The following is a 12,655-nucleotide window of genomic DNA, read 5'->3' as shown; positions in this document are numbered from 1 at the left end:
CGGTATGGCGCAGTATACTGTTCGTGAAAAAATAATGCGACGAATTCGTGCGATTACCTAATGACAGTTGTGAGTAAACTGTAGTGAAACATTTAGGGGAGAGAAGAACTGTAGCGCGAAATTAATAATGAGCGACACGAGCCGTGGGGGAGCACGCGAAAAGATATTTATGGCTATAACTTTAATGACTTTAATAAAGTCTCGGTCCGAGAATTTCTTCACGTAAACAAGCTCCACATGCTAAATGAACATTTATGATAATTCGTAAGTCTAGTCGGTTTTGAATTTTGTTTATATGAAAAACGATCATACGCTAAGATGTTTATCACGAGCTAATGTCAAGCCGATCGTTCGTGTCGTTTTAATAGGAGGAAGCGAAAGTTATTAATGCGTCCTTTTACCGAAAACATGTAAATTAGCGCTTGTTTCGGCCAAATGGAAGTCTATTTCTTGATCGATAGCACGAAATTTCGAAATTTATAATTTTTCCTTAGAATTTTAATTACCTGAGTTAATAACAATATCGACGTATATCTCGTTTTAGAAATAATTATTTCTCGTGGTGAATCAATTATCCTGTTGAAAATAATCACAGCATATCAAATATCTATCATCTTATACAAAGTCATTTTTCTCACATCCTTCTCGGCTGTCGCATTTATTACAATCAATTTCTATCGTTTTTCCAACTTTTTCAAAAGCGCGTCCGAATAAAGATGAGTCCCTTCCGCTGAATCCAGTTCCCCTATTATACATATTCATATACAGTAAATACGTACGTAGGAGTATAGCCATACGCAAACGCGCACGCGCGAGCCCGCGCGCATCCGGTTAATGGAAGTGCTTCTTTTCAGTCGGGAGTTAAGCTCGATTTAATTACAACTCAATCTACAAGTTACACTTATAACTTATAGCGCGATCGTTCGGTTTCAGGCGTTGATTACTAGAGGGATTAACCTTAATCCCAAATTACTTCGTTCATGTATACGTCCCGTACGTGTATGCGCTCGTTCATGCACCTGTGGTGTTCTCTCTCTCTCTCTCTCTCTCTCTCTCTCTCTCCCCCCGTCTCCCTTCCTCTGTCTCTGCCTTTACGTATGTGCGGGTGCATGCATGATCGCAAGAAGATACGTGTATGTGTGTGGGTACGTATTTTGTATCCGAGCGATATATAACCGAAAAGGGGAGCTTATGCTTTAGAGCTTTTTCGCGTTACCGGCGGTTTATAAATTCGTTATTGCTCCCGTTGGCTGAGATGTGCGCGATAAAGAAAAAACGGGGTAGAGGAAGTCGAGACCCCTCGGGAAACAGAAGAATTAATAGAGTAATGCGCTGGTTATGTAATGATTACAAAAATAAAAAAAAATATTTAAAAAAAATAGTTATCGCGCGATAATTTATAATTACTGCAAAGTAGAATTTCCAGACTATTTTTATAAGTAAACTGTGTATAGGTTGGTCTATAAGATAGCGTAGTTGTGCTTCCTCTTTCTTTTGCTTTCCGCTTTAACGTTTTTTTTTTCCTTTTTGCATCAAAGAGATGGAGCTAAATTGGTTATAAAAACGTTTCGTTTGAAACAGAAATGAAATTTGTCATTTTCAGTTATTTATTACGCGATGCGGGAATAATATGCTACGAACGATGCTCATTAATAATCCGGGTAAGACATAAATTTTATTTTAATCCTTTTCAAAGGAACCAAAATTTAAAGAACAGCAAATGGTAAATATTTTGCGGGCCTCTAATTAACTCACAAAGTTATTTTGCTTATTATCATTATCATCATTGTCACTGCCATTGTCATTGTCGACATCCACATCTACATTCTCATCGTCATTATTGTTATTATGAATATTTAATTATGAAAAATTTCGTATCTTTTAATTAATAAAATAAACGGAATATAAATGTATAAATTAAATATGGAATGCCAAGAATCCTTGGGGCTAGAATTCAGACCAACGCCATTAATTAATAGGTAAAAGTGCGGGGGGGGGGGGATTGAAATTCTAAAGAAACACGGCAAGAAAGGGAGGTCGCAAGGTAGGTTGATCCTCATTTTAAATCCCAGAGGCGACAAAATCATGCAAATGTAATACTCACAATGGCCGGGGGCTTGCCGGCTATGCTGATGCACTCAAGCACGAGTTTCCTATCTTCGGTCGTGATAAGAAAGTCGCCCTGGGTGATCTTTGGCTTCTGGGGCGGCACAAGGACGTTTAACCTGGCGGACCGGGAGCGCAGTCCCGGCTGGCCGTCGTTCGTCGGTGAGACTTGGCACTGATAAACCCCGTCATCTTCGAGCTCCACCGGGTTGATGCGCAGAGAGAAGTCGCCTGGAACACAAGGATTTCATGTTCGGCTTAGCGTGGCTTGGACTTGGGACGCTAGTTCGGCGCTATTACTAGCCCCCGGTCGCCTCCTCCTGGCCTACGAGCTTTCACGAGTCACTGAAGCCCTCGTTATTGCGATTACGCGATTGTGATCCTGATTGCGATTCCGATCGGCTTTGTGCAATAGCGATTTTTTTTTAACGCTGCTCGAACACTTCAACCGCGATAACTTGTCGTTTTAATGCGGCTTTTGCTCGAGGTACTCGCATTTTCCTATTTTCCGGATGCGCACGCGACATATATCGGAAAAACGACTGCGGCGACTGTTACCTTATTTCTATGCGGAATATTGCAAAATTACTGCACGCATATGATCTAAATGATTATTTATTTATTTATCGTGAGTATTGCATTTGAATTTGTTAGATGCCGAGCGTGACAATTTCGACTAAAATGCAGCGTGAGAATTGACGGTTTGATTTCTTAGAAGGAGGTCATCATTTTTAAAAAAATATCACGTCTAATGTGACAAAGTGTCGTGTAAGCTAGAAATAACTTGAATGCAAGGATAAAAATCCTCAGAATATGTCCGCGATAACTTTTCATGCATACGATCGGGAGGTTTTTTCTCCCCTGCTGCCGTATTATTTGCCTGATAATATTAACCAGAGGCATTGCAATTAAATAGCATTGAAGCTCATCGAGGATAAAATCACAATCGCGACGGATAATTACGGTTCTTAATTCAGCAATAATTATCGACACTAACTTACCGTACGGTCATTCACGAATTAAGTGAAATAAAATTCATTTTCACTCGACGAACCCAAGCTGAGAATGTGTAAAATTGTATGACATGAAATTTAACGATATTGGCTGTCAATTGCATTCGATACTTCTCAAAAAAAAAAAAAAAAAAAAAAAACTTCGCCTCCGCGCTTTGATGAAATGTTCGAGCTACGTGAATTCCACGAATCCTCGTTTTACGATCACGCTTGATTGCTCTTATGCGAGGCTCGATTGAGGCGTTGGACTCTGCAGGAGGATGGAGTGTGGGGTTATAAGGGCGAAGGGGTGAGATGGATTGATGTTAAGAGACGCGTCAGAAGGAAAGCGACACCGAATCGATACAAATTTGATTTTATTATATGTTTTAGCTTCGCACCAGCTCTCGATAGTCCTCTGTGACCTGCCGGTTTTTACGACTTTCATATTTCTTACTGGTTTTTCTCGTACTACTGTATCGCCCAATGAAATATGCCTGACGACGTGGAGCATAAAATACTTACACTTTTCATATTTGGAAAATCGTACTTTTTTCAAAAAGTACATTTTTGAAATCCATTATTTTTATCGTTAGGATTTACAATTGCGTTGCATTGGTTAAAGGTTGCGCAACCGAAGTAAAAAAAGTTATGATCAAGTCGAAGGTTTGGCCAGGAGGTTACGTTAAAGGCGAAGGTTTAATGAAATACTATAGTATTCTCATTCAACTTCACAAAATATTTATAAACCTTTTTAACGATTCGCTTATTTTCGGCGATTGAAGCAATGCCTTATTTTCTTACTATTAGCAGTTTTCAAATTATTCAATTCACTGATATAAGTAAACCATGAAGTTATGTTTCAATTTTTTGCTTTTTAATATATTTATAAAGTTATTGAATCGCCATATTATGGACAGTGATCATATTTCAGCTAATTTATCATTATCGTAATTGCGATGGAATTTTCTTATTAGCAAGTTATGTTAGCGTTTGATTTGGCTTGACCTTACGTATTTTATTATTTCTCGTTATCCTAAACTTCTTACTGTGCTACCAAAGTATTTAAGGAAAAATGGAGTAAGTAAGACAGATCTCGCCATTTGTCATTAAACTAATTAAAACAAAGAATAAGTTGAAAATTCAAGGATCAACTTAAAATCCACGTTAAATAAATTTAAAATCATTGTTTTTCCGATGCACTAACTTCTGTCAGGTACGAGGTCTTTCCGCGTGCTGGGGGAGAGAAATAGAGCTAGTGTAGCTGAGTGAGAAGGTAGATTGATAGGCAAATAGATAGTTAGTTGGTTATATAGAATGAGATAGACATAGAGTGTAGGGGGAGGGGGAAGGGGGGTTGCGAACATTAGTCAAGTGTAGGAGTATAAGGTACAGTTAGTCGCGATGACTGCTTTAAGCTATTGCGCATGGAATTAAACAAGAAGCGAAACGCCAGAAACTCTAGAGAGAGAATGCCTATATAAGGAATAAGATTAAGAACGAGAAGGGAGCGGGTCGAGAAAGGAGGAGAAGTATTCGATAATGAGGTGTGCAGCGACAAGAATGACTGACGAGAATTACAGCTTATCGGAATGGGAGACGGAGACAAAGTTGGCTTGGACGAGAGAATGTGCGACAGTTTGCTTTCAAAGTCGTAGGAAGGAGCAGCGATAATAACATCCAGCCACGGTAGATGAGATATAATAAGAAGAAGAGGATGAGGAAGAAGAGGATGAAGAGGATGAAGAAGAAAATGGAGGAGGATGAGGAGGAGAAGGAGGAGGAGGAAGAGGAGGAGGTGGAGGATGACGAAGATAAAGATAATGATGAAGAAGAAGTATAAGAGGGAGGAAAAAGAGTGGCTTTTATGTTCGAAGCGGAGAGTCGTCGAGCAATCAAGTGACCCATGACATGACAGTTGTACTGCCACTTCCTTCCTACCGAGCTTTCCTCGCAGAAGCTTCTTCTTTTCTTAGTGCCCGGCGGGTCGAGGTGCTGCATCCGCATTGCCTCGAAATTCAAGGATCCCTTTCTTCCTTCGGCTATGCTTGCAATTGGCTACCACGAGACCGGCCAATGCGAGCTTGAAAAAGCTTTGGTTAACCGGGAGCGTATTTCTCGGGTCGCTGACGAAGTGACCAAACATGTGCTCAGTGTTGCGGCGACTACGTGACGTGGGAGTAAAAATGCTGCTTTGAAGACACTTGCGTAGGGAAAATCTTGTTGTTGGAAATTTGATTAAAATTATGTGTCTGGATGGGCATCAAAGTGTCGGCCGGGTAATTGAAAATCGTACCATACAAAAAAAAATATATGGTAGTGTTGTATTAGGAATTAATTAAATCCTTGCTATGGTCCCATTGCTTGTAATCCTGTATTACTTATTCGATTTTGTATTTGTCCTTTTTCTTTACCTTTTCCCATCTATTTAATTAAAAAAATAATCCTCTGTCTAATATTGAATTTCTTTTTATATTACTTTCATTAAAGTGGCATTACATTAAATTGGACAACGTTATTGAAGGACTCGAAAGAAAATATAACTTTAATACGTACTTAGACATAATGTTCCCTGCAAATACAACCCTTCGGCACAATTGTTTCTTTATATTATCGGCTTTTAATAATTTTATATACGAGTGTACATTGAATTTTCGTACACATAGATAGAATATATGTTACACGCTATTTGGAAATGTAGATTTTTTTTCTATGGAAGTTTCTTAAAACACGTCTTTGGAGCTAAATAATATTGGTCTGAGTGAAAAGAATATAAGTTCGAGAGGTTTATCGATACCAGATAGATATGGACAATGATGACGGTATATATTTATTGGTGAATCGAGGATTCAAACGATCGATTTTCGAGGCACTCAGCATTGAAAATATATTTTTCTATGATTCGATATTCTTAGGAAAATCTTAAGCTCGAAATAATGCATTGTTATGGCAGTAGATATATACATTATTATTTTTGTAAGTTTTATTATTAGGAAGATCGAATGAAAATAAATGCTTATTCAACAATAATTGTTACACATTAATGAAGCTTTATTCATTGTTAATATATATCTTTTTATTTTTTTTTATATTTTTTTTTAATTCTTCCAATACATCTAACCTAAATGTTCATTCGAAAGCGACGTTTATTCGATCATATAAAAATCCTAATATCTATATTTGAAGAGATATTACAGTTTCTGGCTTCTTATTATTATTATCATTGTTATAATTATTTTGTTTATTATTCTGATTAGGGGAATCAATATAAATGTTAATGTGAAAAATCGATATGAAATTAATTTACATGTAATAGAGACTTGCATGGAGACGAACAGAATGGTGAATGAATATGAATTTTTTATAATTTCCATAATTTAACGTTTTTATAAACTGTTTTTGCATTGTTTTATCCTTCCAATACATACGAAAAATAATTTCAAAGATATTAGATTGTTATAGTTTCCCAAAAGTAGTTTTATTTAGACTGTATTTGATTTAAACTTAATACATTTCTATAAATTATAGATAGAAAATTTATAATAATGGATAAGTATTCGCCAGTTTTATATGTAGTGAGACATGTTATAGCATTTATATATAATTTATAATGCCGTATTAACTAACTGAATAATATATTTTTTGGTTGGTGAATTGAATATTAAATTTGTAGAAACAATGAAGATGTGCTTGTAACCAAAGTCTTAGAGTTTGAAGACTATCAAGTAAGATCGACGGAGGTCGGGAAGGTAAGAATTTTTATGTCATACTCAAGCTTTACGAGTTAAAATTTATAGAACAAATTTTTACAATTCAAATAGTTTTACTGCAGCGACTTAGGAGTCGGTCCATTTTGAAAGGGATCAATACGACTTTTAGTTGGTAATACGCATGAAGAAATAATTTTGAAATGCCCAAATCTACTATAAATATATTACATTAAAAGACCAATTTACTTTCGTATTAATTTAATGAAATTTCATTTATTACTTCTATCGATTCTGCAACATTACTCGAATGTACGATGCCGTATTATATTTAACCACGACAGACAGGAAAATTAGTTTAATATTAATTTGGATTCTATTTTTATCGAATAATAACTTCGTATTACATTGAAAATAACTAATGGTATTCGACATTTAGTTTGGATGCGGTTGAATGGTACTTGTAGAGAAATTCTACTCAGTTCGAGTATTCGGTCTTTAAGAGGTCCATTATAGTCTCGCACAGGATGTTTTCTATATTCGGTTGAGTAGACCACTGAAGAAACCAATGACATTGTGGTAGAACCCCTCGTGATTTGCCGGCATCAACGTAGTTTTTCAGCTGTAGAGAACACGGTATCGAATCTGAAACTTCTCGTGACCAGGTCCGGCTGATTTCTCGATTTAACTTCTATTAGAATATTAAACCCTCGACCGAGTGAATCAGCTGTTTTGAGTGGACTCGAAGCCACTGTAACTGCGATGAAAGATAAGTAGATGTAAATCCAAATTAATTTTAGTACGGATGTGCTGGCGAGACAGCTCACGTTGGGATTCCATCGCGGCCTACTTGAAGTGCACAACTTGAGGCTCTAAGCTTTTACCGCAGTCATCAAAATAATTGTAATAATCATCAAAACGAGCAAGTACCTTCTAACGAATTCTTCCTAATTTTAGTTGCTTATAATGAGAAACAAAGCGTCGGCTCGTCAATTTAATTACAATAATTGACGTGATTTACAATTTATTTTTTGTAAGCTTAACCATAGTCTTTCTGTAATTAGTATATGTTTTCTCCGTCATACCTGTCATATTATTATGGTTGTTACTTTGTGCAATAAACTATTCATCATTGGACGTAGAATAATACACAAGTGATAAAGTGGTGCTCCTTGACTTTATGAGAATATCCAAATGTATATGACGTGTACTTTGCCATTTTTATCAAATATGAAGATTAATTATTATTTTGTTGTATTTAGCGATGAGAATTTACCCATCGCCTCGCTATAAATAATTTGTGTACTTATATAAAGCTTAAGGCTTGAATATTCGAAATTATCGTCTAAATATGGCTTATATAGGTACTTATAAGTCTACTTTTCTCACCTCTCTCTCTCTCTCTCTCTCTCTCTCTCTCTCACTCTCTAGCTCTTCTGTAATTCTACGAGAGCGTAGATGCTTCTCGTATAATCTTCGGTGAGCTTCATAGATCGCACTACCGCGGTTTGAAAGAACTTTTCTACTGTCGGAGCATAAAAGGTAAAAGGGTAAGAGAGGTAAGAGAGGCAGTTGGAAAGTGTGAATGTGACACCGAGAAAAATAGATGTCCAGGAGAGAGGCAAACAGCGAGCGTAGGGAGTCGGGGAAAGTATAAATGCTGACTATACGTAGCGGACGAAAGTCGCGAAAATAAAATGCTTTCAATTTTCATTTTGAAACTCGGAGGCCATTCGGTAGCTTCACGTTTTTCATCTGCTTCCTTTTGCCAAGAAGCATGAAATGCTTGACGAACGAGTAGCAGAACTTTCATTGAATTGCCTCGATATCTAGGGAGGGCAATTCATTAATTACAATATTTGGAGCAAATATTTTCGTACTTTACTCTTCACGCGTGACTTTAGCGAAGAACTCTCGAATAATGCCGTGACCCCTCTGTCACTGATGCACATTCAAGATTTCGTGAAGGAAATCATTGAAATATATACTTCTAAATATAAAATGCATGCTTTGGATGATAGAACTTGCAGACTCGGACAGCATGTTCCTAGAACGCTTAAAGAAGGGACGAGAGGACGACAGGGAAAGAGGAGTGTCGCTTTAGCATATAATCGTTGATGAAAATAAACGATGGGTAAGTTGGCAAATGGTAGTATCGATCGCCAAGCGGATTCGACACATAAGAACACTCTGTATTATAATGCTCGAGCGATCCACATGTCACAGCCTATCTTGCCTCTCCTTCTCCGGAGCACCTGCATCACGTCCCGAACGAGCTGCATTAATTAAGCAACGGGCGCTCGTGATGACGTCGGACGAGCGATCCTCTCGGCCCGGCACATATCTCCGTCCGGACCCTATCATTAATGCAGGCAGCCTCGGTGCGCGCACGGGATTTTCCTTCCACCGTCGAGGCTCGTCACTCATTCATAGATCCACAGCACGTCCCGCCGGGATTCGCGATAAAGAAGTTGCGCGGGTGCATTGTGCCGCCGGCCATCGAAATCCCCCGTTACGTCCCGGCCCGCCGTCTCAGTGTCTCAGCTCCGAGAGCTCTTCCCGGTTTCGAGAAGTCGGTTGCGAGGGTCGCATTATCGGACGACGGGGAGGCGCATTGTCGCGAGGCGTCGCGATCCCTCAGCTTTGTTCGACAGTCGTGTAATCGTATCTGACGGACGTCGGCGCGGCCGTTTTCAGGATGCGACTCGAGGTTACGCTGGATTGCGCCAACAAGAACGAGGGTAGCGGGTGCTGGATCAAGCCATCGCTATCTGGGTAATTGGAGCGGCCGTTATCCGTCATTTCTAGGAATAGGATGACCGGGTGAAATCGGCCGAGTATTGCTTCGCTTTAGCTTTTAACGGATGACGACACTTTCGAGAAATAGGCATTAAGTGGGCATTATTTGTGATTGCACTATCGAGCCTTTGGCCCTTTATATTTGAAGAAGGCTCGAGTGCATCTATTGTGCACTGTATTGTTTGAATAAAAGTATGTCAGTTGCGAAGATATGTAATGCACTTGGCAAAGTGCTTTTGTACACTAATTGCAGGTGAATCGAAATAAAACTTGGATGTTTAGTGAAACCATCCAGTTGGTAATTGAAAATAGTACTACCGATTATTTGGCGTAGTTTAGTTATTGTGAATGTAAGCAAAAACGTAATATACATCTGATAATATTTATGCATACATGTGTGGTATGTTTACATGAAAGCGCGAGAGTGTATTTGCACGTAGAGAAAAATTCCCAGCAGGCAAACGAAGAATTTGATTTACCTTGTAATAACTAGTGAGGCAATATTAATATTTCAATAATCATTCTTGCCCGTTTCAAAAACAGGTACTTTTAACGACAAATGAAAAAATAACGAGTTAACGTATTTTTAAAAACTTTAAAGCAAAGTAAAATTAATTATATTAATTTCGACTATCAAAAAGATGTTAATCAAGCTTGTGAGGTAAGGAATAAAAAAGAAAAATGCTACTATAATTAATTTTCCTTTATCGTGGCTGACGTTGCATCGCCTTTAGACGAAACTCGCGCTTAAAACGTTTTTAAATGTGTGTGTGGATATTTAAGAAAATTTAATAAATACCTAATTAAAAAAGTTTCCACATTTTTAATTAAACGTAAATCTCGCGTATGTGGAGACATAAAATAACATGATATCAATGCAATAAAATAGTAAAAAAATTTAGCCAAGTAGCGATAAATCGATAAAGTGAGACATTTGTAATTTTTATACGATTGCCCGCGGTTTTTCTTACCTTTACGTAATACTGTATTTTTTTTTCTTCTCTTTCTTTAATCGCCCAATGTATTCGTCGTTCAGGCCATTAAAGAAAGATATTCTTTTAATTTATACTTTCATTCTTCTACGGTAACTCGAAATAATGCAATTAACCAGAAAATAGCTTAAAATTGTTTTCGGTAATTTGTCCTGTATAAGTTTAACAGCGTTTAATTTAAATTTAAACGAGAAATACCAAAAAGCTGTGTATTAAGCGTGGCAGCTTTCACACGACAAGAGATGCGATCATGCAATTTCAGCATGCTGGTGTCAGATTCCCAGATCCAACTGCATTTCTACCTTACTCGAATCAAAGCTCAGTTAATACCTGGGGCTATTGCCCTCGCCATTAGAGACATGCGTCAAGCTCGTGTCGCCATTCGTTCTCTTTCATTCGTCCTTAACCACTATTCATCGCCAATAAGAAAGTTCTCCAGCTTCCCTTTAAGATAAAATCGACAGCAATCTGTCGGTTATAAATAGTCGAGGACTACATTATGGCCAAGATCAATGATAAAATCCAATGGATTCTCTCGTTTACTTTGAGAAATCATGATATGAACATGAATCTAGATTTCGGAGACAGTATTTGAAGTTCATAATCACAATATGAACTTAGCGTAGAGTTTTATTATTTTATTATCCCTTGGACTTTCTCTGATGGATTTTGGCTTTAAAGTTTGTAGCCTAATGTTTTTGACCTCGATGAACTGAATATATTAAAAAAAAAAAAAAAAAAACATCGACTCTGGTAATATTAGAGTAAATGAGTAAATCGAGCGGACGGCTAGCAAGTGGATTATCGAAGTAAGACAATTGTTAAAACGTCCAAGTGCATTGGTCATGGAGGTGAAAAAAGTAAGCGATTTCTAGAGAAGAAGAATGAAAGAAGGCAAAAAATCATCGTCGCGCGACATCTAAGTGTGACCCTTCCCTCTCCCTCGCTCCCAAAACAATCGGTAAAATGAAGTTAAGTACGTGCTTTGAACGGGGCAAAAGAATACACACCAAGAAAGCGAACAAGTCTTTTACGATAACCTTCGAAAGGACAATAAACCGAGATGGGGTAGCGAGAGCTTGCACCAGGCTCTGCAGCGCTTGCGGTCCTTCGAGCATAAGAGAAACGCCGTCGTAATTAACGTCTCGTTTATTGCCATACTAAATCAGAAGCCCTCGATAATGCTGGCGTTTCGATGTGCGGAGCAATGGGAGCAAAGGGGGCAATGGGGGAAGTGATCGTGAAGTGGTAGGGGGTGGGGTGGTGGTCAGGAGAGAGCGGCACCCGCGCCTGGGAATTACATGCGACCGTGTAATAATGGTCATAACTCGTTCGGGGAAATTAGTATTGGTTAGGCCTGTAAGTATTGAGGCCCCCGCTTTGCACTGGTAGTTCACTAATCAACTCGCTGAATTCAACAAATATTAATTAAGCGCCCTACGGAGGGCTCCGTCGCACACTTTAACTCGCTGATACACCGAGGCCATTGTTGAACTCTCCCGTCCCGTACCTGTCCGTCACCAAACTCCTCCACCGCCCCTTCACCGGCAGTAACGCCGTTATTTCCATCCACGCGGAATTTTCATCTTCTACCTCGCGCGGTACATGGGGCTTTTCTCGTTTCGGTCGTCCTCGTTTATCTACCCGTCGTTCCCGTCGTGCCCAGACACACCGCAATCCCGTGTATGCAACGACTCGCGCCTGTGAAATATTTCCGATAATTACTTTTGCGTGAATGGAACCCCATTGGCCTCTGCGCTAATCATAAGCTCCTCTACACTCACTCGTCTATACACCCCCCCCCCCCCCAATTCTCGCCAAACTAACCAACCAACCAATTAACCACCCTCGTTCTCGCACTTTCGCCTGGCATTGCGCCGCGACTTCTCTCTGTTAAGAAGTGTACACCAGGGGAATCAAGATTTTCCTTGGGTCGTTCGTTCTCGCACACATGCATTTCTATGAGCATAATTAACGATGTTACCGCCAATTGTAGAAAGCGTGCGATTATGTTTGGTGATGAGCTGCATTTTAAAAGATCTGGTGAATAAGTTGTCGA

At 38.8% G+C, this 12,655-nt stretch overlaps 1 protein-coding gene across 1 annotated transcript in view; it reads right to left on the bottom strand.

Annotated features, from left to right (window-relative positions):
* LOC105361989 (irregular chiasm C-roughest protein-like) overlaps positions 1-12,655 on the bottom strand; it is a 47,503-nt gene that overhangs the window by 30,179 nt on the left and 4,669 nt on the right. The window contains exon 2 of the mRNA XM_011499315.1: positions 2,105-2,337. Within this exon, the coding sequence (XP_011497617.1) occupies positions 2,105-2,337 (233 nt within the window). The remainder of the gene's footprint in view (positions 1-2,104; positions 2,338-12,655) is intronic.

Source organism: Ceratosolen solmsi, unplaced genomic scaffold (genome assembly GCF_000503995.2).
Source record: "Ceratosolen solmsi marchali unplaced genomic scaffold, CerSol_1.0 scaffold2, whole genome shotgun sequence".
Lineage (NCBI taxonomy): Eukaryota > Metazoa > Arthropoda > Insecta > Hymenoptera > Agaonidae > Ceratosolen > Ceratosolen solmsi.
This window is presented reverse-complemented; position numbering and strand designations above follow the sequence as displayed.